This window comes from Pseudochaenichthys georgianus, chromosome 4, assembly GCF_902827115.2.
Source record: "Pseudochaenichthys georgianus chromosome 4, fPseGeo1.2, whole genome shotgun sequence".
NCBI classification, from domain to species: domain Eukaryota; kingdom Metazoa; phylum Chordata; class Actinopteri; order Perciformes; family Channichthyidae; genus Pseudochaenichthys; species Pseudochaenichthys georgianus.
In genome coordinates this window covers 21,683,018-21,705,928 of record NC_047506.1, presented here as the reverse complement: position 1 = coordinate 21,705,928, position 22,911 = coordinate 21,683,018, and the positions used below count along the sequence as shown (strand labels likewise).

At 39.3% G+C, this 22,911-nt stretch overlaps 3 protein-coding genes and 1 long non-coding RNA gene across 5 annotated transcripts; 2 read left to right on the top strand and 2 right to left on the bottom strand.

The window, feature by feature from the left end:
- Positions 1-163: 163 nt before the first annotated feature.
- On the top strand, positions 164-3,250 carry LOC117445426 (uncharacterized). Its single transcript, XR_004552021.2, has 4 exons — positions 164-946; positions 1,719-1,828; positions 1,960-2,147; positions 2,274-3,250. It is a non-coding gene; the product is annotated as an uncharacterized lncRNA (long non-coding RNA).
- Positions 3,251-3,335: 85 nt separating this feature from the next.
- On the bottom strand, positions 3,336-9,342 carry ttc4 (tetratricopeptide repeat domain 4). Its single transcript, XM_034081111.2, has 10 exons — positions 9,048-9,342; positions 8,768-8,885; positions 8,517-8,678; positions 7,783-7,860; positions 7,555-7,679; positions 7,387-7,473; positions 6,489-6,724; positions 6,242-6,326; positions 5,531-5,613; positions 3,336-3,572 (listed from the first exon to the last, which is right to left on the bottom strand). The coding sequence occupies exons 1-10, from the start codon at positions 9,150-9,152 to the stop codon at positions 3,473-3,475; spliced, it is 1,179 nt and encodes a 392-aa protein (XP_033937002.1). The 5' UTR covers positions 9,153-9,342; the 3' UTR covers positions 3,336-3,472.
- Positions 9,343-9,927: 585 nt separating this feature from the next.
- On the bottom strand, positions 9,928-13,212 carry pars2 (prolyl-tRNA synthetase 2, mitochondrial). 2 transcript variants are annotated; one of them, XM_071202918.1, is made up of 4 exons: positions 12,948-13,212; positions 11,755-12,079; positions 10,919-11,164; positions 9,928-10,841 (listed from the first exon to the last, which is right to left on the bottom strand). In XM_071202918.1, exons 2-4 carry the CDS (start codon positions 12,064-12,066, stop codon positions 9,960-9,962), a joined length of 1,440 nt encoding a protein of 479 aa, XP_071059019.1. In that variant the 5' UTR covers positions 12,067-12,079; positions 12,948-13,212; the 3' UTR covers positions 9,928-9,959. The 2 variants fall into 2 exon arrangements, with proteins under 2 accessions (XP_071059019.1, XP_033937052.1); XM_034081161.2 differs by having other exon boundaries at positions 11,755-12,082; positions 12,948-13,211.
- Positions 13,213-16,856: 3,644 nt separating this feature from the next.
- Positions 16,857-22,716, top strand: LOC117446037 (uncharacterized). The gene is made up of 9 exons (XM_071203023.1): positions 16,857-16,870; positions 18,876-18,930; positions 19,317-19,397; positions 19,500-19,574; positions 19,720-19,791; positions 20,107-20,169; positions 20,327-20,398; positions 22,258-22,590; positions 22,711-22,716. Exons 1-9 carry the CDS (start codon positions 16,857-16,859, stop codon positions 22,714-22,716), a joined length of 771 nt encoding a protein of 256 aa, XP_071059124.1.
- The last annotated feature ends 195 nt before the right edge of the window (positions 22,717-22,911 follow it).

Genomic DNA, 22,911 nt, shown 5'->3' with positions numbered 1-22,911 from the left:
TACAGTGGTACTATTTACAACATGCTAGAATGTAGCTAACTCCATGTATCTGGTATTCAGGGAACAAAATACACAGTAAAACCATTAACATATTTATTATGGTGAAGTAATACATGTTACATAATATATATGTAATATTACAGGTTTTCAACTAAATGCAGAGTTGGTTCTGAAAACACGGTCCACCACAGTAGCAAGGGCAGTGCACTGAATTGCTGCCTTGACACATTTGAAAATTGTCCACTGCACCCCTTTTTGCATCCAGCCACCTGGGGATGGGAGTTCAGGGGCTGCAAACATCATCTGTCCCCAGCAGTGACCAGTTTGGAAGGCAGCTCTCTCTGTGTGCTGAATCAATGCTGCTGCTGTTGGGGGGAGTCCTTCAATTGTTCTATCTTTCTGGGTGAAGAGCTGCTTGCGTGCCTGATTGACTGACTCCTGGCTGCTAGTGCAGTCATTAAACCATTAAATGCCAGAGAGCACTGTCACACTCACTGTCACTTCTCTACTTCCCCTCTTCTACGACCAGGCCAAATCTGTGGCCATGATTCGTCATTCCATGGATGTGGCAAGGCAGGCATTGGAGATTCTGAATCCTGGTCAGATACCAATCGGCCACAGTATTGCTCACGTACACTTACTACTGCTGCACCCCCTGTAATCTCAGACGCACCCCAAATCATTTTGTTCTGGAACCGGGCGGGTGCAGAGAAACGACATTTAAATTATGAAGCAGTTTTTGAAGGCGCGCTATACACGGGGCACTCTGGGGGTTTCCCGACGTGTCATTGCAGTCAATTAAAGGGGGTTTCATGTTGTCGTTGCTGTGGACCTTTTCAATCGACCTTCTTTGGGGGCTCCCTTCTGGTCCGGAGCCCCAAGCAGTTGCTCCCTGAATATGATGAAACACGTGGCAATGTGCAGAGGAGATATCCAGCTACATCAGGTAAGACCAAATCAATTGAATTTCACTCTCTTTGTATCAGGAACATGCAGCCATTTTTACCATCACTTTAGAAACCCTGTAACAATTCCTATGACTTCATTGCATCTGTGAAAAGTTTGTTAATGTGCTACAATATAATAGGGTGACTGACTTCCATTAGCCGACTGCGTCAAACTGAGTTTAAAGGTGTGTCAGGTCAGGAATGAAAACTTGTAAAAAGTCTGTGGCTAAAGTGTGAGTGGTTTGTCGTGGGAGAGAGTTAGAAAATATATTTTGTTTTTAGTTTGCACTTTCATTGTAGGCTACTGCCCTGAACCATATCCCGGCTACTCTAGTCACTCTGTCATCAAAACTGTATAGTAAGTTAACCATACAAAAATAAGTCTAATAAAGTATTTCACAAACAAGTGATGGTTTACTCCATTGTAAGCAAAAAAAAACACTTAATAGAAAACGTAGTGGATGCCATACAGAACTCTGTTGTGACATAACTAATATAATAAGATGATAAAAGTCTTAATATAACATATATTATTTATGAATGTCATAACATGTAACAACATTTGTATAATACAGTATACTATAACAGGCATTAACAAGCCATGGTCTAGTATTTCATAGAAAAATAATAAATGAATGTCTTAAAAAGTCAGAAATAGTGCTATGCCCTTCATATATCATAATATAGTATGTCATACGACAATTATAATACGATTCATAATAAAGCATATCATGCACTGGTGCCACACATTTCTGATTTTTCTTTGTTAAGAGGTTCATTGTTCACCGTCTTTGGCGAAAGTTTCCCAACAACAATGGCAGGAGAACCAGAGAAAGCCTGGAGCAGCGCTCTCCTCGACTGCTTTGAGGACATGAATACGTGTAAGAATCAATACAGCTATGTTGATACATTTTCATTGTATTGGGATAAGGCCTTATTTTGTCCTATAGGGCCTTCATTTAAAAGTCACTGTGAGTCAATACAACTGTGGTGTGTCCTTGTGGGTTTTCAGGTTGCTATGGTTTCTGGTGCGGCCCTTGTCTTGCCTGCACCGTTTCAGGACGGTTCGGAGAGAATTATTGTTTCCCATTATGTGACATAGTACCAATGTGCACATCAGTTACGCATGGAATACCCATCTGTGTGCCTCCTGCAGCCCTGTCTACTAGGGCTGCCATGCGAAACAGATACCATATCAAGGTACGGTATGATGCATGTGAAGTGTATACTAATGATGTATGCTACATTTCACACGACAAGTTTAATCAAAGTGAAGCACTGTCTAGTATACAACTTAACATGTTACTTTTCTTTGGATCTCTGCAGGGTTCTCTCTGCAACGACGTTGCAGTGTCCTGTTTCTGTCAGAGGTGCTCCTGGTGTCAGATGCACCGTGAGTTAAAATATCGCAATACCATTCCTGTTGTCATCAATATGCAGCATCAAACCGTGGTACAAATGCAGAATCAAAACATACCACAAATGCAGAATCAATACCTGCCACAAATGCAGAATCAATACCTGCCACAAATGCAGAATCAATACCTGCCACAAATGCAGAATCAATACCTGCCACAAATGCAGCCTGTCTTTGTGACGACGGCTCAACCACAGCCAGTTGGTTCTGTGAGCCCACCAGCATACAATTATTCACCCTGAGTTCTGTGGCATCTCATTGGTCGGTTGTGTCTTGTGAAAAATATGAGATTCTGCTCCGACCGTACGGCTGTTTATCTTAGTATAAAACACAAAGATTGAAGCTCATTTGTATTCTGTTCCCATGGTATGAAGAACAACTTTCAGTTTCCTAATAATAGTTTAAAACATCTTCAAGCCCATGAGGCTTCATTCACACATCACTTATAGTCATATAACAATGTTAACCATTAGTTTCAAATTATTGTTCATTATTGTTAATCCTTATTTCCGGATGTATCCTAAACCGCGCTTTGTTTCTGAGAGGTTTGTTCCAAGTCATGAAGCAGACACACCGGTTTATCCACTCGGTTGACTGCTTCGGCACATTTCTTCTGAAAGCAAAACTAATTCACTCCTCTCACTGTCACTTCTCAAGAAGTCTATTGTTTTAAAGAATGTGAAACTTTTCCATTTCTAATTGACTTAGAGGATATTACATTTAAACTTGAGATGTTATTGCTTTTGTTGTTGACTCATTGTGAGACTTGTAGCATGAAGGGATTAATTCAGATGTAATCTAAACTTCTTTTCAATGTTGATTTATCATTTACTTTACTTGTTTATAGCTTTAGCATGTTTTGATCTGTTAAATTAATGGTTGGTTATTTTGTTTGTTTGTGAATAAACCACTATAATAAAACAGATTTTCAGTTTATATATGTACAGAAAGAAACACACAAAATCCAAATAAACAATTTCATTTGTTTTGTATTGATGATGGTTTCCTGCTTTGGACCACAAGAGACCTACACATGTTCCATTTTGTCTTTTCTCCACGGGGAGAAGTCAGTTTACTGAAAATGTTGTGTTTTAAAAGTCCAATGATTTTACAATCCTCGTATTTTCTTTCCTGTTGAAAACTGCTCCCAGAATGGCGAGCCCTTCACCACTACGATGAAGCTGGGAGAGCCTGCCTTGACGAAAAACCTGTTAACAGAACAAAGAGACAGGGAATCAGGAAATGAGAGCGAAGGAAGTCAGTGTAGTGTTAGAAAGAAACCTTGGCACCGTGGTAGTAACACATTCCTAACAGATCACCTTTATTTGATAAAAGTTGCCTAGAGACTAGAAAACAGCAAACAACTGACAGCAGGGTTTTTAAAGAAATGTGCATGGTTCTCATTGTTGTTTTTTTAAACTGGCTGGATCAACTCATACTGTAAAAACTACAATAACAATAATATGCAAAGTTGTGTGGGCATGCAACAACTAACATTACTTAAAACCAGTGTTGGGACTAACGCGTTACTGTAATGCAACTACCTTTTGCAGAAACTAATAACGTTACTAGTTACCTATTCCCATTCAGTAACGCCGTTATAGTTACTGTGATTTAAATGCGTTACATTATGTGATCCAACTGAACCGAATCTCCCTGCGGATGTAACTTACAGGCGAATACAGTGGTGTCCTCTCACAGTACCATGGAAAAGTGAAAGTGACCAAAGAGGAGTGATGATTGGTTAACGCGGGGTAACATTTCAGGGTAAGCCAATCAGAGACAGAGTTAGGCGGATCTTGCCTTATGGGGAAAATACACAGACGCTAACACACACACATGGCAACGCCCACCACCAGCACACACTCACACAATGGCAGATGCAAGTATCAGCGAGAACAGCAGCGCATTTACAAGCATTAGTCCCAACACTGACTACAAGTGCACTAATTAGAACTTGATTGTTGAGGCTACAATAAAGATGCCTGTCAAAATGTCTAAACATATCTTTTGTGTTTTATTGTTTCACTAAGATAAGATAAGACTTTATTCATCCCGAAGGAAATTGTTGTGCCAGAGTAACAGAATACAACAAACACAGCAGAAAAAGAGCAATTAAACATCCACCGACAACATGAAACATAGGTGGTCACACAATCAATGCAATCATTATTAGCAGTATTTAGTAGTTAGTAGTGCAACCATTCAAACGTAGTGGCATTTCATAATGATAATTGCTACAATGATAGGGAGTTGTCTTTTCTTACTGTGCCACAGAACAACACAAAAACTTGTATTTTTATTGTTACTATTTTTAAAGTAAAGTAACTTGTTACTAGTTACTTTTCTAATTTAGTAACTAATAAAGTAACTAGTTTTTTTGAGAGCAGTAACTATAACTATTACTAGTAGTTACTTTTTAAAAGTAACTTGCCCAACACTGCTTAAAACTGACTCATAGGCTGCAACACACAATTGTTATATACACGATATTAAAAGAAGAAACAATTATTCTTAAACAACAAAAAAGAGGCGAAGGTTAAAATATCAATAACAAGACAATACTGAACACCTGCAAACTGATGAAAGTGAAGAACTCTTGATGGCCATGTTATGAATCAAAATGACATCACACCCAATAGGGCTGCACGATATTGGAAACAACTGACATTGCCATATTTTTTCCCCTGCGATATGAAAAAATACAGGAATTGAAGAAAAGACACAAACCATCCTTTCTTGAAATGTAATGCTATACAATTGGTATTTTTCTAACTATATTTAACCGGATGAAGGATTTTAGTCACGGACGTCTGGATCTTAAGTTATCAGAGCAACAAGATGAGCTAGCTCGGTTAGCAGCGCCGAACTGCCTTTGAGAAACACATGAAACTACTTTATTCAGTGTTTTTACCTTTAATCACAGGGTCCGTTTGCTTTGGAGATTTTATTGTGATTGGTGGTTTGCTGTGCATGCAGAGCCTGCATGTCACTCACTCAAGTACCCCTACATGAGAGCGGCACAAGTTTTCTTTTTGTAGCAAGCAGCAAAATAATTGTAACATGACGTGTTTGAGTTCATTTGCCTACTTAATATCGCACGTCCTAAAAAAATGATATCGTGCAGCCCTAACACTAATGAGAAACAGACTTCATATGGACGCACCTTTTATGCTGCAACACCTTTAAAAGTAAAGTCTCCGGTTTCACTTGGTAGAGAGTGTCCTTGACCTCATCTTCAAAGTACAGCTAGAGAGAGGGGGGGGGGGGTTAAAAATGCACTATTATTATTTCATCTAGAAATACTACTGCCCTCTTTTCAGTATTGAAATCTAACCCTGTAGTCTTGATTACTTGTATTCATCAGAAACCAGTAATGTACATAATACTAGTAACATCATAGTATGAAATGTTCTGTTTTAAGGTTCATATCATACATTTTTGCAAGTGTTTGAACTTGGCTGCTATAATAAGTCTATAATAAACTGCGTAGTCAAAAATGCCCATATTTAATACACAATTTCTAATCACAAAGCCATCGGTGTATAAAACATACATTCTGTTATAACAAACCTTCGCTCTGGTTTTAAAATTGTAGATTTAATTTTTTACAAACAGGTTTAATAATTTCCCTATTTGACAACTACATCATATTTCCTTAAAAAAATAAGGCATTATGTAGGAAATCACTGTCACTTAAAAGAGTAAAAATGACACTATGTTGACTTTTTCAGAGTGGTATTCTCAAATATTCATGACATCTATTGTGGTGAAGAAAAAATCCCCCAAATTATATTTTAATTGCTTTTAGCTTAATCTACTCACTTTCCATAGGAGTGAGTGATAACATTCAAGCAATAAAGGAAAACACACAAACCTGCAGATTCTGTGGATGGTATTTTCTGTCTGCGTCCCAAGGTGGGAGTTCTTCTCCAAACATGAGCGCCAGATGATTAACGAAACTGAACAAGACAAGTAGAACACAGTTATATTGTAGCATTCTTACAAACACTACCAACAGATTAAACTTTACTTAGGTGAAATGGGGAAAGGTTGACATGTAGAGTATCCCACAGAAGTGCGACAAAACAAGATAAATTCAGGACGAGACAAAAAACATTTACCAGTCGTTCTCGCAGAAAGCAGAGATGAAATCAGTCTGCTGGTGTTCAGGATAGAGGAAGAGAACAGGCCAGTGCAGAATGTGCTGCTCGTCCAGGAACACCCGAGCTCCCGTGGCCTCCTGAGAGCTGAGGCAGTCCAGGCTCAGCTGAGACAACGCTGCCGAGGAGCTTTCTTCCTCGCCGTCTGACTCACGATGATGAGGCTTGCTGGTCTGGAAGAGCTTGATGCCACGATCCTGCACAAAGCACACAAAGAAAATGGGAAAACTGGCGTACAGATATAGAAAAATCTCAGATTTGACGTTTCAGATATCAAATAATTTTCGCATACATATTACAAAGTCCAATAGGCTAGATCAGGGGTGTCAAACTCAAGGCCCGGGGGCCAAATCCGGCCCGCGACTTCATTTTCTGTGGCCCCGCAAGAGCTCTGAAATAATATAATATGTTTATTATACCATTACATGGCGATTTAGAGGCACGTTGCCCATAAACTACATGTCCCACAATGCATCTCTCACTTGACTTTTTTCTCAGGATTTGACTTTTTTTTCAAAATGTTACTTTTTTTTCTTTCAGAATTTGGCTTTTCTTTTAAAATCATATTGTGACATTCTCACTGAAGAGACTTGCAATTATTTGCCCTAGACTTCTGCTTTCAGACGTAGTTAATTATGAAGTTACTATCAGATAATAATCCAATGCAGAGGCAATAATGTAATATAATAGATAATACATTATTTTATATATGTTAAATATTTATATATGTATTTTAAAGTTACAACCGGCCCTTTGAGTGCAACCATAATGCTGATGTGGCCCGAGATGAAATTGAGTTTGACACCCCTGGGCTAGATGCTTAACTGAAAACAAGTTTGAGTTTAAATGGTATGCTTACCGTAATAGCAGCCAGAAGAGCTTCTTTCTCACCATGCAGCTTTTTCTCTCTGATCTTAGCCTTCCTGGAATCTCTCTCTGCTGCTCTCTGTTTAAAAAACAGGGCTTTATGCTTGAGTGGAACTAAAACCTCCACCCCAAAATCCCTTGAACTCATCAGTGACTGTACCTTGTGTTTATCTGCTGTAGCTCTCAGCTCCTGCAGCTTCTTGTCAGTGGGATGGACCTTGAGCCCCTCATCACACCACTGAACGCCCTCTGCAAAGCTACGCAGCTCTATACAACTCTGAGCACCTGCAGAAACAGGCACAAGATGTACACAGATGTCCTTATTGTAAGCATTGATTTGCTTTAGCAACATTAATGCCATTTTCTAGAAGATAAGCTAATATCACACCTCTGATCAAGGCTTTTAGGTGGTCTGGTTTGATCTTCTTTGCAGCTGCAGCATCGTTCAATGCAGAGCGCATGTTACCTGGGAGGGGGAAAAATACAGAAAGAGTGAGACGGAAATTAATAAAGAAACACATGCAGATTTTAACACGTTCCCATATTCAGAATCGCTTTATTGGCCCAGTATGTGTACTGTAAATGAAGTACAAGGACAACAAAGCTGAACAAGGTAAACATAAATATTTGGCTACTATACAAAGATTTATATGTCAATCTACACAATGACATATGTAACCGTGGGGACACTAGTTGTAAGGGTCTGGCTTATACATGAGATGATAAATGTGGTTGCTTGCTTTACATGAGGACGGTGAATATGATTTTATATTAAGAGTATGCAGCGGAGTATATTTACATGTTTCCGGTGAACAGTGTGAATTTACAGTATACAAATACACGAGTTACTCGAAAAGTGGGTGGTTGGTGTAACAGGGTTATTGTTTCTGATACTACATAGCTGATGTTCATTGTAAATCACATTTAAAGAACTGTGTTATTTATTTTATATCTTTGATTCTACATTTAAGATTGTTGAAGGGAGTCTGAGAACCACAACATGAATGATCAATGACTGCTTTATTGTTAATGTTGCGCATACAAATCCTGATGCTAGTTATAAATTATATTTCTGTATCCTATTATTTAATGTATTTGTGTGGCATGTAAAGAGCTCCTTACTCAGGTGGAAGTGTGCTGCCGCCCTGTTGGTGAGGAGGACAGTGTTGATGTTCTGGTCTCCACACTTCTTATTTAAACCTGCTGTGTAGGACAGTATGGCCTTCTTGTAGTTCTTTTCCTTGAAAAACTCATTCCCCTCATCTTTCAGGTTAGCTGCTTGCTCTGACAATAATGAGGGAAATGAAAGGAATCAATAACAGTTTCTGAAATCTGAAACACAGGCGATATAAAGGGGCTTGTGGTCCACCTACCTTCTGGGGGGGCATCTTGATCATGAATCATGGCCTGCAGACAGGCTAGTTCCGGGTATGATTGTGAGTCAATCTCTTCAGGGGCTTTTTTCATGAACATAGGTATTTTATCAAACTCCTAAATGAGATGTAAAGAAACAGAGAGCTCACTGTGGATGGACAACATATGTACCTGTGAGTTAGCATGCTAGCCCACAACAATAACATTCAAGTTAACATATTGTAACGTAGAAATAACTTCCTTCTCTTATCTTGGCAACTGATCGTTTCTAATGCTTACCTCTTCCCAGTTGTCTTTACTAAAGGCATTTTTATATGTGGTTGTCTTGAATTTCTCCATGAACTCGTCCATGCCATCGTCGCTGTCATCCTGAGGGGCCGCCATCTTTGTATCAATGTGCGTTGAAAGCCTTAACGCCTGTTCCGCTGTTTATAAATCTGCTGTCAACTATGACAAGTGACTACTGCCACCAGCACACTAGCTGTAATAATTTTAAATCTTCTAGAAAGTTGCCGAGCTCCTTGTTTACACATGTGCAGTAGCGGTACTACTTGCATACAGATCCGTGCGGAAACACATCATGGATACATTAGTTCCGTTGCGGCCTGACCAAACAACGATATTAAAAATCCTTAAAAACTTAAGAGCAATACAAAGGTAATATTTCTACCTTGAGTATTTCCATGTTATGCTGTATTATTGTTCATCTCAAACATATTTGTTAAGGGAATACAAATGTAATGCTAGATGCTTAACATAACAGCTATATGAGCCTTGCACTACTTTTCATCACAATTATTTGAGTTGCAATTGCAAGCACCGAGTTGAAATGTATGTTACAGGTGCAAATGTATATTAAGACACAACAGCAAATCATTATTTATGTTCACCTCATGTATTATTTTAAAGATTGGACAATTGATTTTGACATTCCTAACTTTAATGTATGTATGTAGGTATGTATGTATGATCCTCAAAGAAAATGTCAAGCTCTTGTTATTACATAAAGCAAAGTCAACCAGGATGTTTGTCAAAGATTTGTATACCTTTAGAATAATTTCCCCTTCTTAATAAAAAAACTTTAATAAAGAAATATAAGGCTTGTATCTTCTTTCCCACCACCTCTCTGATTGCATCACGCACAAAGTACACACAAACATAAAATACAACTTTTATTTTCACAGTTGTTATTCATACAGTTTCCACTCTTCCTAGTAGATCTAAGAGTCCATCTTTACTGAGAAACATTGTCTCACCTGTCAGTTGACAGATAACCTCAAACCTGGGAGTTTCCTCCAGGGCTCCCTGTCCCACCACAATCACATACGGGTAGCCGAGTCTGCTGGCATCCTTCAGCCTTTTCCCAATGGTCATCTGGGTACGGTCATCAAAAACAACTTCTCCTCTCAAACGAGGCAGAGTCTCTCCCAACGTGTGAACCAGTTCCTCAGCTAAGACTGCCGCCCCGTCCATCTTACTGCCCTTCTTTGGGGGCACAACACAGGCCTGGTAGGGGGCGAGAAGGCCAGGCCAGCGGATCCCCTCTTCTGTCGACAATACCTCAATAGCTGCCGCGAGAATACGGGTCACCCCAAGACCATAGCAGCCCATCTCTGCAATACAAGGCTTGTTCTGGGCACTGCTGAAGGTGGCATTGAATATATTAGAGTACTTTTTACCCAGGTAAAAGGTGTGGCCGACCTCTACACCCTTTGATTCTTCCAGCTTGCCAGTTTTGCAGTTAGGGCAGTCACTTGTTTCTTGTGACAAGGTCTCTACATTAGCAGAGAAGGAGCAGTTCCCACAGACCAGAATCCGGTCCTCACCGATGTCTGCTGGCAGCTGGAACTCGTGGGAGAGTTTACCACCAATGTTGCCCGTGTCCGCCTGCACCTGAACGCAGCGCAGACCGAGCCGGGCGAAGAGCCTGGTGTATGCCTGGCACACAGATTCATAGGTCTCGTAAGCTGCTTCTTCACTCACATCAAATGAGTACATGTCCTTCATGTAGAACTCCCGCCCTCGAAGAAGACCAAACTTAGGCTTTGGTTCATCTCTGAATTTACGGGTGATCTAAAAAAAAGAAAGAGGTACGGTCAAATTGTAGTTTTATCAACCAATACACTGGTGCCAACAGGAATAAATGGTACCTGATAAAGGAGCAGAGGGAGCTGTCTGTAGGAGAGAGTCGCCTGGTCACCCACCAGAGTGGTCACCGCCTCCTCGTGTGTGGGGCCCAGGCAGTAATCGGCTCCATGGCGGTCTTTCAGACGGAACAGCTCCTTTCCCATCAAGTCCCAGCGCTCACTGGTTTTCCAGAGATCAGCTGAGCACAAACTGGGCATGTCCAGCTTCTGCCCACCGATCCCCTGCATCTCTTGGTCAATAACTCTCACCTGTTGATTTAAGACAACAGTTACTGCATGTTCGGGGGGGGGGGGGGGGGGGAGGGAATCTACACTTATATATTCCTCCACAATATTGCCACCCTAATACACTTTGCTGTAATCTTTCCTTTTTCTGTAATAACGTTTTTAAAAATGCATGATCTACTCGGGTCTTAATGCAACCTTTGACTGTCAGACCTATAACCTATAATCAAGAATCTGATTACAATAAACATTTTTATTTTAGTTTGATACCCTTAGATCCCTAAAGTGGTTGCTGGGCTTTGCGATTAATAAAAGAAAAGCAATCTATAAAATGATGAGAGGAATAACATTAAAGAGCAGAATACCAGGTAAATAAATGAACCAATTAAAAAAATGAAAAGGTGATCCAAAAGTGAATCTAAATATGAATACAAATAAAAGTTATACAGTAACAACAATATACATCTGTGTGATTCAGTATGCTTTGAACGAGTGTATTCTTATTATAGCAGGACGTAATCGACATTTCCTGTTCTTGTTTTCAAGCATGACACAACCAGATTTACCATGCCCACTTTACATGTATCATTTGTTTTAAGACAAACAAGTCTCACCAGCTTCTCCATGGAGCGGACGGTGGCAGGGAGGTAGTAGTAACAACCGGGGTTGGACTGATAGATGAGCCCAGCCTGCTGCATGAGCCTTTGACTCTTACACGTCATCTCCCCTTGCAGTCCCAGGTCACGCAGGTTTGCGGGCTGGTAGAGGCGCGACACCAGGAGCGTGGGTTTGTTTTTTCTGGAGTTGGTGGTGGCGGGAACAGCAGCTTGTTCAGCACATCCTGAATGTTTCCTCCGGGGTAGTACTGCGGCTCTGTGGAGGCGCTGGAAGACTCTTGAGCAAATCTGATTCATTATGGGCTCCATGATAAATGCAGACCTACTGAAAAAGACAAATCAGTTGGAAAATAAATTTGTAAATTAGATAAAGGAGTAATGAGTATTATTGTGATCAGGATTTATTGTGTTATTTTACCAGGGAAAGTTGTCTATTTGTTTGTACAAACAGACATTTGAGAAAAAGTCTTGTTCTTATAGATATTGTAATGATAATTTCCTTATTTCTGGCATTTAATTTGTTCTACAATAAACAGATTAATCCTAACAAATAATCAACAGATGAGTCCTTATTGAAAATGATGTGTGTTGAAGTACATGAGTACATTCATTTAAGTGCTATAGTTATATACAATCCAGACAGTCAACTAAACTTTTCATCGTATTCCACTTTAGCATTTAATTTGAGAGACATTCATACATTGGTACTTTAACCGGTATGTAGTTTTGTACCGTTTTTGATTAAGTAACACATAAGTATGATTCTTATCACCTTAACTAATAACAAGTTTACATTTACTAAAATGTTTAAATGTAAAATTACAATGATGTATTATTATGAATATAAATAACGCTTAATTGTTCTCTTCGGTATTTCAACACAGTGGTATTGCTACTTTTGCTTAACTCTGGCAGTATCTAGGTAAAATGATGCATGCGCGTAACATGACAGTTGAATTCAAGGTCGTCAACTTCCCTACAGATGATCATTTCATTCTTTTTACTAAGCCACAGGCATATAACGTAAATGCATATGCTTGTTGTGAATGCTTATGCCACTGACCCATGTCCTAAGTATGCACAGCAGACAGGGTACAGTCCTGACCTGCTCTGACGCTCTTTGGCTAGCTTTTATCATTAGCCTCCACATTTAGCACATAACGACGGAGTCACAAATAAACAAGACTTACCTTTGGATCAACAACCCATGTATGATTGTTCTTTATATACTACGAGAGAAAATAACCAAAGAGTTGAATTTCTATGAAGTTGACAGACTACAAAATACTGAAGGTCCCTTCACCATGCTGTCTTCTTCACTACTCCCCCGGAAGCTCGTCGCCTCGATGTACCATCGCCCCCTGCAGGCCGGGAGGAGCACCGACGGTTCAGTGGTTGGGATTTTATACAGTCTATGGTTGGGATCCAGTAGAATATAATTTGTATCCCTCTAGTTCAGGGGTCTCCAACCTTTCTTCATCCGAGAGCTACTTTGAACAAATTAAAGTGGCCAAGAGTTACTTGCATCACATCGCTTACTTACTTTTGTATATGTGTGAAACTGCAATACCCAAAGCTTGTCAAAAATCTTTACTTCACATCAAGGTCCAAGAAAACGACAATTTCTCACATATTATTGTGGCCCACATAGTAAGTACATCACTGAAAATTCACATAAATGTGCACCTCTTATTATGGCCCACATAATCTTAATCACCACCTTATGGCACATGTGTAAAATAAGTGGCATTCACTCTTTTTCACAGTTAGTGAGATGACTGGCACTGCATGGAGTCCACTAGTATGCTGGAGTGAACCTAAGTGGGTACACTCCAGCATACTAGTGGACTCCATGCAGTGCCAGTCATTTGAATGTTTATCAGTCAGTCTTGTTCTGTATTTAGATTTCATGACATTCATGTCAGAAAAAGCTGCTTCACAAAGGTATGTAGAGCCAAATAAAGCAGAAATGTTCAGTGCTGCTTGGTGATGTTCTTATAGTTTTCTGGGTCTACAAGGCTCCAGAAATGTTGTGAGTTTTGCTGAGACTTAAGCTGAACATGATTTTGGAGATTTATAACCTCCATCTCCACAGGATTGACACTGAACAGTTCAGCCATCTTCTTCTGTTTCTTCATCTTGACATGAAATTATAAGCCATAATAAATCAATTGTATAGGTCTAGCCTCCCTATATCTGTGTGAAATTGTTCCATCCCCAAAAACAAAAAACTAATGCTTCTGCAGTCTAGCTGCATTTTCTAGCAATGGTCTTCTGTTAAAAAAGGACACTGAAGGTCCTGAATGTGGCCTCACAAACATGACTTGAGTCTAAACCTATATGGTCTGAACACACACAGCAGACAACAGCATATAAAAACAAAAATAGTGCATGTGGGTGCACACTTATTCTCTGTCTTAGTGTCAAATAAATCCCATGAATGTATGAGATTAAGTTAGCTTTATCAAAGTGTTCAAAGCAGATGTCAAGTCTTCAGTTCATGGCTCGGTGGGGGGGCAGACCCACGTGAGACAGCATCAATGGCTTGTAAAGTTCAGTTTGAGGAATGTCATTCTCTCTGGGAGCAGGAAATGGTGTCCATTCTCGGACCAGACCATTAATGTCATGTAGAGAAGCCATAGCATCTCTGTGACTGCACTCAGCCGGACTGTAGTAGGGCAGAACTGGGTGACTTTTAGTGAAGCCGTCCAAGGCCATAGACAAAATGGAACCACGTACCAACAAAAGGGACACAGGGTCATCAATGTCTCTCTTTACCATTGGCTTAATCATAAAACAAATTAGTGGGAAAAATGTGGAACACTAATCCATCATGTGAAATGTTGAGTTAATTTAAATAATTACTTATGGGTTGAAATCAAATTATCATTAACATTAGAACTAAAGTCAGTTAAAATTGTACTTGCACGGATCAGTAATCAATACACTATTTTCCCAGCTCTGTGATGAAAAGGATAACAAGCAGGGATGCAAACTTGTCACCTTTTGGCGAAATTCGCCGTTTTGAATCCAAAATAGGTCGTTTATGTGATTCATGTAGATCTGCAATAAAAATATTATTGGGGTATGGGGGGGGGGTCTGGGAACCGGAGTAATCTGCAGCCGCGAGCTGTTATGTGCCATCATGACACGCATGGTGTTCTTTTTTATATTATAATGAATGCTCGAGTCTTCCTGCCCGTTGGCTCTGATTTCGGATGTATAATAAGGCTCTGCTTTTCCGCTAAGATTGTCTAGCTTCAGCAGCTATATTACCTACGGATGCGTTCGTTAATATTAACTGTGTGGTCCGGAGTGACTCTTACAGACTGGACCGCTGCTGAACAGCTTTTAGAACGGGGCGTTCAGGTGTTCAGAGCAGAGCTCCCTGTCGGAGCGGCAGAGCGTGAAGTGAACTGAAAAATGTTTCTGGCTAACGTTAGCTTGAGTACTCAGATCTTGTTCTTGAGTAAAAGTAGAAGTACCAGAGTGTAGGAATACTATGTTACAGTAAAAGTACTGCATTCAAAATGTTACTCAAGTAAAAGTATAAAAGTATTCTCATCAAAATATAGTGGAAATAGCGACAATAAAAGTAGTCTTTGTGCTGATTGGTCCATTTCAGAATAATATATATGATGTGTTTTATAATGATTGATCATGAGTGTTCTCAAAGCTGGTAAAGGTGCAGCTAGTTCGAATGGCTTTGTATACTGCAGGGTAGCTTGTGGATTTACTCCAGGTGGAACTAAAGTCTGATTCAACACTTGATTATATTTCACATCATTCATCCAGATCTGTAAAGTAACTAAAAGGTTTTAAATACATGTAGGGAAGTAGAAGTACACCATGCACCTCTGAACTGTAGTGGAGTAGAAGAACAAAGTAGCAAAGCATTTAAATACTTAAATAAAGTACAAGTATCTCAAAATTGTGCCCAAGTATAGTACTTGAGTTTATGAACTTAGTTACTTAACACCAGTGGCTGTACAGATAGAAAGACTAAGCCTTGCAGAGGCATGAAAATACATTTTCAAAATGCTCAATAGTGCTGCCAAAATTATAAACTGACTGCTACACAATTAAAATGAATGCTTTTATATATATTTCTATTAGATGTGACTCTTTAGTGTTTCTGTTATTATTAACTGTGAGATTGCAACATTATACTCCTTTAAAAATTGCTCAATTTATTTAAACACATTTATTATGTACACAATAAAAACCTCAACAAATATATTGATCCTGACTTAACCAGCGACCTTTACTCTATTGTTCATAAACTTAGTAGTTTAACAACTATTAGAATTGTAGTAATGTCTGTAGACCAATTGTACTAGAAATAATTAGAAACAGTTTAATCCATCAATTTTTTCTCAAGTCATTTACTTTTGGTGAGATAACTAAAGTTTAGTTCATTTTACCCTGGCTGTGGACTGATACATTATTAGTTGTTACAAAGCATACACAAGACGGCGGGTAGGCAAACCAATATAGAAACAATTAGACAAACAAACATGAACTCGTAATAAATACCAGCGTGACAGCAAAGTTCATTCAGCTCAATTTAGTCCGAATTAGGAGGTTTTCAGAGGGGGTAGGGAATTATAGAAATGGAGCACCTACTCGCGCATCCACCCTTGTACAAGTGCTAAGATCGTGCCTGAAGACCGTCCAAAAGCGATAACTAGCTTATCCTCTCTTAAGACAACACTAGTTAGTGGCGCTATGATCCCCCGACCAGGAGAACATAGACTTTTTCTCGCTACCCTTTCTCTCCAAAAACAGCACAGTTAACTGTAGTCCACGACCAGCCTATACATCCGCCATTGAGTTCACCCCAACGGTGAAACACAGTTTTGTTTCTACGCTTGCTTGCCACTGGCAAGCTAATTGACCTGTGATCAATTAGCCTATAATTGTGGTAACACTTTACGGTAAGGGTACATGAATCATCATGAATTCATGCATGACTTAATGCATGAAAAAGCATGAATTAATTCATGTAGTACTCATGTAGTACTTCATGAACTATCAGTAATGTACAGGTATTAATGGTATCTCATGCATGACTTAATGCAGAAACAATACCTTAAGTAATGCATCAACTAAGGTATCTCAATCATCATGACTTCTGAGTTATTAATGATGTTCATGTCTTCTTCATATAGATCTGCAGTGAAAGTGTCAGGCCAAAAAAACGGACCAGTCACAGCAATTCCAAGTGTTGTAAATCATGAGTAACTAAGCATGACTTTGTCATTACTTCATCATGTTTGTGCCCCTTCAAATAAAGTGGTGACCCGGTCGGTCGGTCGGTCACAGCAGTGCATGTAGTCTGTTGAATTCAAAGTGTTGACTCCAACCCTGTTCAGTGTGTTGACCATTAATCATATGTTATTTATCAGTGTAAACGATGGAACAGGTCACCACTTTATTTGAAGGGGCACAAACATGATGAAGTAATGACAAAGTCATGCTTAGTTACTCATGATTTACAACACTTTTGCTGCTACTTAAACGTATAAAGTAATAGTTTGAATATCAGACACACGAAAACCCAACACAAATGTCGTCTCGGTGTCTCCTCTGCCCTGCCCCCCCCACACATACACAAACGCAGAGAAAAAAGGAGACAAGGTAGATCTCCCTCCAAAAATGTTAGTTGCCTCCAGGGTCTGCAGCATGCGTCACATGATTACACGTCTTTAAGTGTATACAGTTCATAATAAATTGTATTTTTTACTGGTCAATATTAAACCCAAAGTGCACGCACAGCCATTAAAAGTGACACAGTATCGCTCCCTTATCCCTGACTGTGTAGCTAGCTGACAGCGAACATTACTAATGGCAATTTAAGCTAGCAAACTTACCACTTAATTGTCAAAGCAAACCTAAATGTCAAATGTCAAAGTAAATTAAGAACTTTAGTAGCTCATAATTAAAAACAAATATTAACAGTTAAAAACAAACCCATTTGCTTACACTTTAATATGTTTAGCTTTCTATCAATATTAGTAAGCACAACGTTCATAGAGAACTTCATACTCTTTATTTTAAAATCATTCAAACTTACCTCCGTTACTGTCTTGCAGCAGAAATAAAATGCCTCCGTAACTGTAAGAGAGGGGTCTGCCTGCAGACCTCCACTCTCAGGACAGTTCCTGTGCAGACCTCCACTCTCAAGACACCTCCACTCTCAGGAGAGGAAGTGCACGCTAATAATTCCAAAATAAAATCACCACTATCAGTACAGTGCCACTTTCCAAACACGAAATGCACGCAAATACAAAATAAAATCGGATCGTGACACTTATTATATACATATGTATATATCTACGGACACCAAACTACTTTGTCCCAGGGGGAAAATGGACCGACTGAAAAGGAAATATATTCTCCCTGGCTCCAATAAAACGGAGATTCCGCCAAGAACAAAACGGTGGAACTAGAGGTTAGTGTTTTGCTTCAACTGGCCAACTACGGTGAGAATCAGCATGTCGTCACTGACGTTGAATCAGAAACCAATCAGCTGTTAGCTGTTAGCACACAGAGCTCACATATCATTATGACTGTTCAGAAACTGGAGAAAAGTTATACATGTACAAACCACATAGGCCTACTGTCTGTGTCATGGCGAATATAGTCGCTGGTTTATTTATGTCTTTAGGACGTTGTTGTGAGTTTGGACGGAGCAGATACAGGTTAGACCTCCATTGAGAAAACACGCATTTTAAAAGGTTTTCGCCTGCTGTCTTGTAATCACACATTAATTCATGGTTTTTACTAACCGGTATCAGCATGTAGTTATTTCGGCATCATTTTAAAACGTGTTTTACAAATGATTAATGCTCAAATATGTTGAAAGCTGAAAAGCCCCCTAAACTCATCTTTCAAATTCTCAGTTAGCTGGATTATGACTGTGATTTTTTAAACTTGGTACTTTCATGAAATCATTTCCAGATATAACTGCTAATTTCCTCAGAGAGGAGCCAACACATAGAAATGCCATTATGAATAGACAAGCTTTTAGAGGGAAATATTACAATATTTTGGTGTTTGAAAGATACACATTAATTAAAATCAAGCATTCTTGTCATTTTAATCCTTTATCACAGGAAAACACTAACAGAGGCCAAGGACATTGAGATTCGTAAATCAATCCAGGATCTGGTGAGTCATGAATTTGTATATTATCTACATAGGCCTATATGGTTTTTTTAGACTTTTTTGGAAGTTTCTTGTGCAGTGTATCTATTCTGTAGACAGGCAGTACACTCTATTATGCTTAAAATAGAGTGGAAAAAAACATCCGATACTCAGTCTTGTATTCTCAGACCCCTCTCCTGCAGCAGAGATCATTATCAATATCTTGAAATATTTATGATACTTAAACATTGACAATGCCAAGCAATTGGATTGGGTGTGATCTTGCATACTCAATTTGTAATATTCCTTTTAGTCTGGAGACAGTATTGGAGATACTGTTTTTTTTGCAAAATGTGTGCACATTACATTATAAGTGTTTTGGACCTAATATGTGGGAACTTCCTTTTAAGCCAAATGACAGTGCTGAGGTCTGGAGCCACATAAGTGGACTATCATCACAAAGTCTATCAGGAACTACAGAAGAAGTAGATGTAAGTGTCAGCCTATATGTTTCTGTGTTTTATTAATATACATATTTTGACTGCACGTAAATATGACATCAGTTATTCAGGATGTTGATATTGTTTTCATAGAACCTGAATCATAATTCCTCTGACCACGACTTGGATAATGGCTCTGAAGATGCACATGATGTCAGCCACACGGCCGTAAGTGTAGTGTCCTTTTTTTTAAATTGCACATTTTATGTGTAAGGTCTTACAAATATCTTGAGAACTAACAAAGTTGCATCTTGGTAACATTGCAGGTTGTTTTGTAGATTCTGTAATGGATTATTTTGTATCTGTTTTTTAGATAACTGATGAAGATTCTGATGCCTGGCCTTCTCTCAGTGGGCAACAAAGTCTGTCAGGAGCAGAAGTCTCTGTAAGTTTCAGCTTTGTGGTGTGTTTCTGAACCATGTATTCTTTAGCAACGCTATAAATTATAGCAAGAATCTGGCCTGATTTTGCACTTAGAGAGTAAGAAAATACTCAATTTCTGCTGGTACCCACCCAGCCAGCATATTAAAAAAAGAAATATTGCACATGGATGGTTATACAGGGCAAGCCGTAAGAGGATATATTTTGCTATAGGATTCAGGTCATTGTCTCAAGCCCTACTTGTTTCTGTGCTTGACTATTTCACTGAAGCTACTTAAAAACTGTAAGTTAATTAATACTTTATATTCTTACACATCAGAACCTGAATCGCAATTCCTCTGACAGTGGCTCTGAAGATGGGCATGATGTCAGCCACACAGCCGTAAGTTTAGCGTTATGTTTTCTTTTTTAATTGCACATTTTATGTGTAAGGTTTTAAGATTATTTTAAGAACTAACCAAACTACATCTTGGTAACATTGGTCACATGCAGGTTGTTTTGTAGATTATGTAATGGATAATTTTGTATCTGTTTTTTAGATAACTGATGAAGATTCTGATGCCTGGCCTTCTCTCAGTGGGCAACAAAGTCTGTCAGGAGCAGAAGTCTCTGTAAGTTTCAGCTTTGTGGTGTGTTTCGCACTTATCATGTCATATCATACACACTTATCTGTGTCAGCTTCTTGAGCCATATGTTGCAGTGCCACGTGCGCGTATGGTCACATACACTTGTATATATATTGTGTACACTGTAGGTGATTATAACATATGAAAGTAAGCCCATTTACCGCTTTGACATTTGTTTTTATATAATTTTGTATTTGCTCCCAAATCTGTTTTACACTGTTGGGGTGGCAGCTGAAATCATTTGCTTTTTAGTACACCACAGGTATAGCCAAGGAAATTGTGGCAGAACCTGGTGAAATCACACAGAAGCTATCTGGATAGATTGCATTAGGGCTAAGTGGCAACAAAAAAGGTGCTTGTATTTTGCAGGAACAGGTTCTTCTGAATTGTTCTGTTTGGCAGGCTGTGACTTAACTTGTATTATTAAAGAGGCACAATGCTCAAATGCAGGGGCGGACTGGGGGGAAAAAGTGGCCCGGGGATTAATTGACAGACAGGCCCACTTAATGTGCGGCATGTATCGGCCGGCCGGCGACGAAAGTATGTTACTTAACAAAAAACTCTATGCCTTTAATGTTATTTTGGACCATTATTCATATAGTAATCACATTACCTGAGCCCTTGAGTTGCCTAGAGCAAAAATAGTTACGGCATATATTTAGTGATTTTAATGTTAACAGATCATTGATGCAATAACATTTTGACCCAATTTGCCTGACTTGACACATGGAATAAAACATGGGTGACGTACGAAGCATCCTCAATGTGGGTGAGACAATTTAACAGGGGGTGTGGGCAGGTGATGGACCTCACCTCCTCTAGGGGGGTCCGGGGGCAAGCTCCCCCGGGAAGATTTTTTTTTTAAATGTTGAAGTTAAATGCATCAATCTGGTCCATTTTGAGAGCAAAATTAGGGACTAAATCTATGGCAGTCAGTTGGGGCTTGGACTGTGAGCCGTAGGGTCGCCGGTTCAAGTCCCCGACCAGACCTATTTGGAGTGTGGACTTCTACTTGGAGAGGTCCCAGTTCACCTCCTGCCCTGCCGTGGTGCCCTTGAGCAAGAAACCAGACAAGGCTGTACCTTTAGTAATGAAAATTACATGTAGTGAGGAAATCTTTCCACCAATAATTCCAATAAGTAATCCAAAATGTATTCACTTCAGGTTTACGAAAGTAACTGTAATCAGATTACTCGTTTTTCAAATGTAACACGAGCTGAATACAGTTACTTGATTTTTGTATTCTGATTACGTAACGCCGTTACATGTATTCCGTTACAACCCAACCCTGGCCACACCCCACTGGGCTGGGCTGGGCCGGAACACTTACAAATGTGGGCCGGTAGGATTTAGGTAAGCAAAAAAAAAAAAGGGAGTGGCCGGAACACTTACAAATGTGGGCCGGTAGGATTTAGGCAAAAAAAAAAGAATATATATATTTTTTTTGTAGAAACTTTTTTCTTTTTTGTTGGCCCTCCGGCCCACACACAGCACCGGCCCACCGGGGAAACTCCCGGTATTCCCAATGGCCAGTCCGCCCCTGCTCAAATGTCATAATCCACATTTGTCAGAATAAGATATTTAGAATTATTATCATGGTCATATTCAAATTCACAAGCTGCTTCCTCTAAATTGGTATTGGTTATAGTTTGTCCTAAAGTCCAGGCAGTTCCTCTAAAATGTAATTAGTTCTAAAAAAAAAATACAGTAATTTGTAAAATGTCTGTGGAGGTATATGGATCACAATGTTTGTGTTTAATGCATCTCTATTTTTGTATTTATTGTTTTTGTCTCGTGTAATTTCCTCAAAAAAAATCTGATTAACTTTTTTCTCCCTATTACAGAGCCTGCAGGCAGACTGTGATGAATTTACACCCAGCTATCCTACATCGCCACTCTTGTTTGAGGATGAAAGTTCCACAGAGTGTGATTTTCACTTCAGTGATCAACAAAATTTGAGCCCAGCGTCAGAGTCATCAAATAACTTAATTCCTGATAACTTTGATGACAGTGACGGTATCGGTGTGTTTGAACCGAGGCAGTCTTTTACAGACTCTGACTCTGAATCAAATCTTGGCAGTGGAGAACACATTTCCCTTGAATATGAAGACAGTATTGATGAATCAGTAAATGAGGAATCCCATTTGGGAGAAGCCGGTAATGTTAAGTTTCCTCAGGTAAATGAAGAGCCACTTTATACTTGTTCACGACTCACCAAAGCTCAGAGTTTTTTTTACTTATACTCTCATTTGTTTTGAGACACTCACTCACTGGTGTGGCCCTCTCTGATCTTCTAGATTTGATTAATATTTACTGTCCAGAAAACACAGTGTCAGCCTCAAAGCATCTGTTCTTAAAAGAGCTTAAGCCAATAGAAGGTCACATACAATGTCACATATACTGTCCAAACTGTGAGTATTACATTGGGGACCAAGTTAGTGAAGGGCAGTGTACTGTGTGCAACACAACGTGGGATAAAAACAGCTCACTGAAGAATG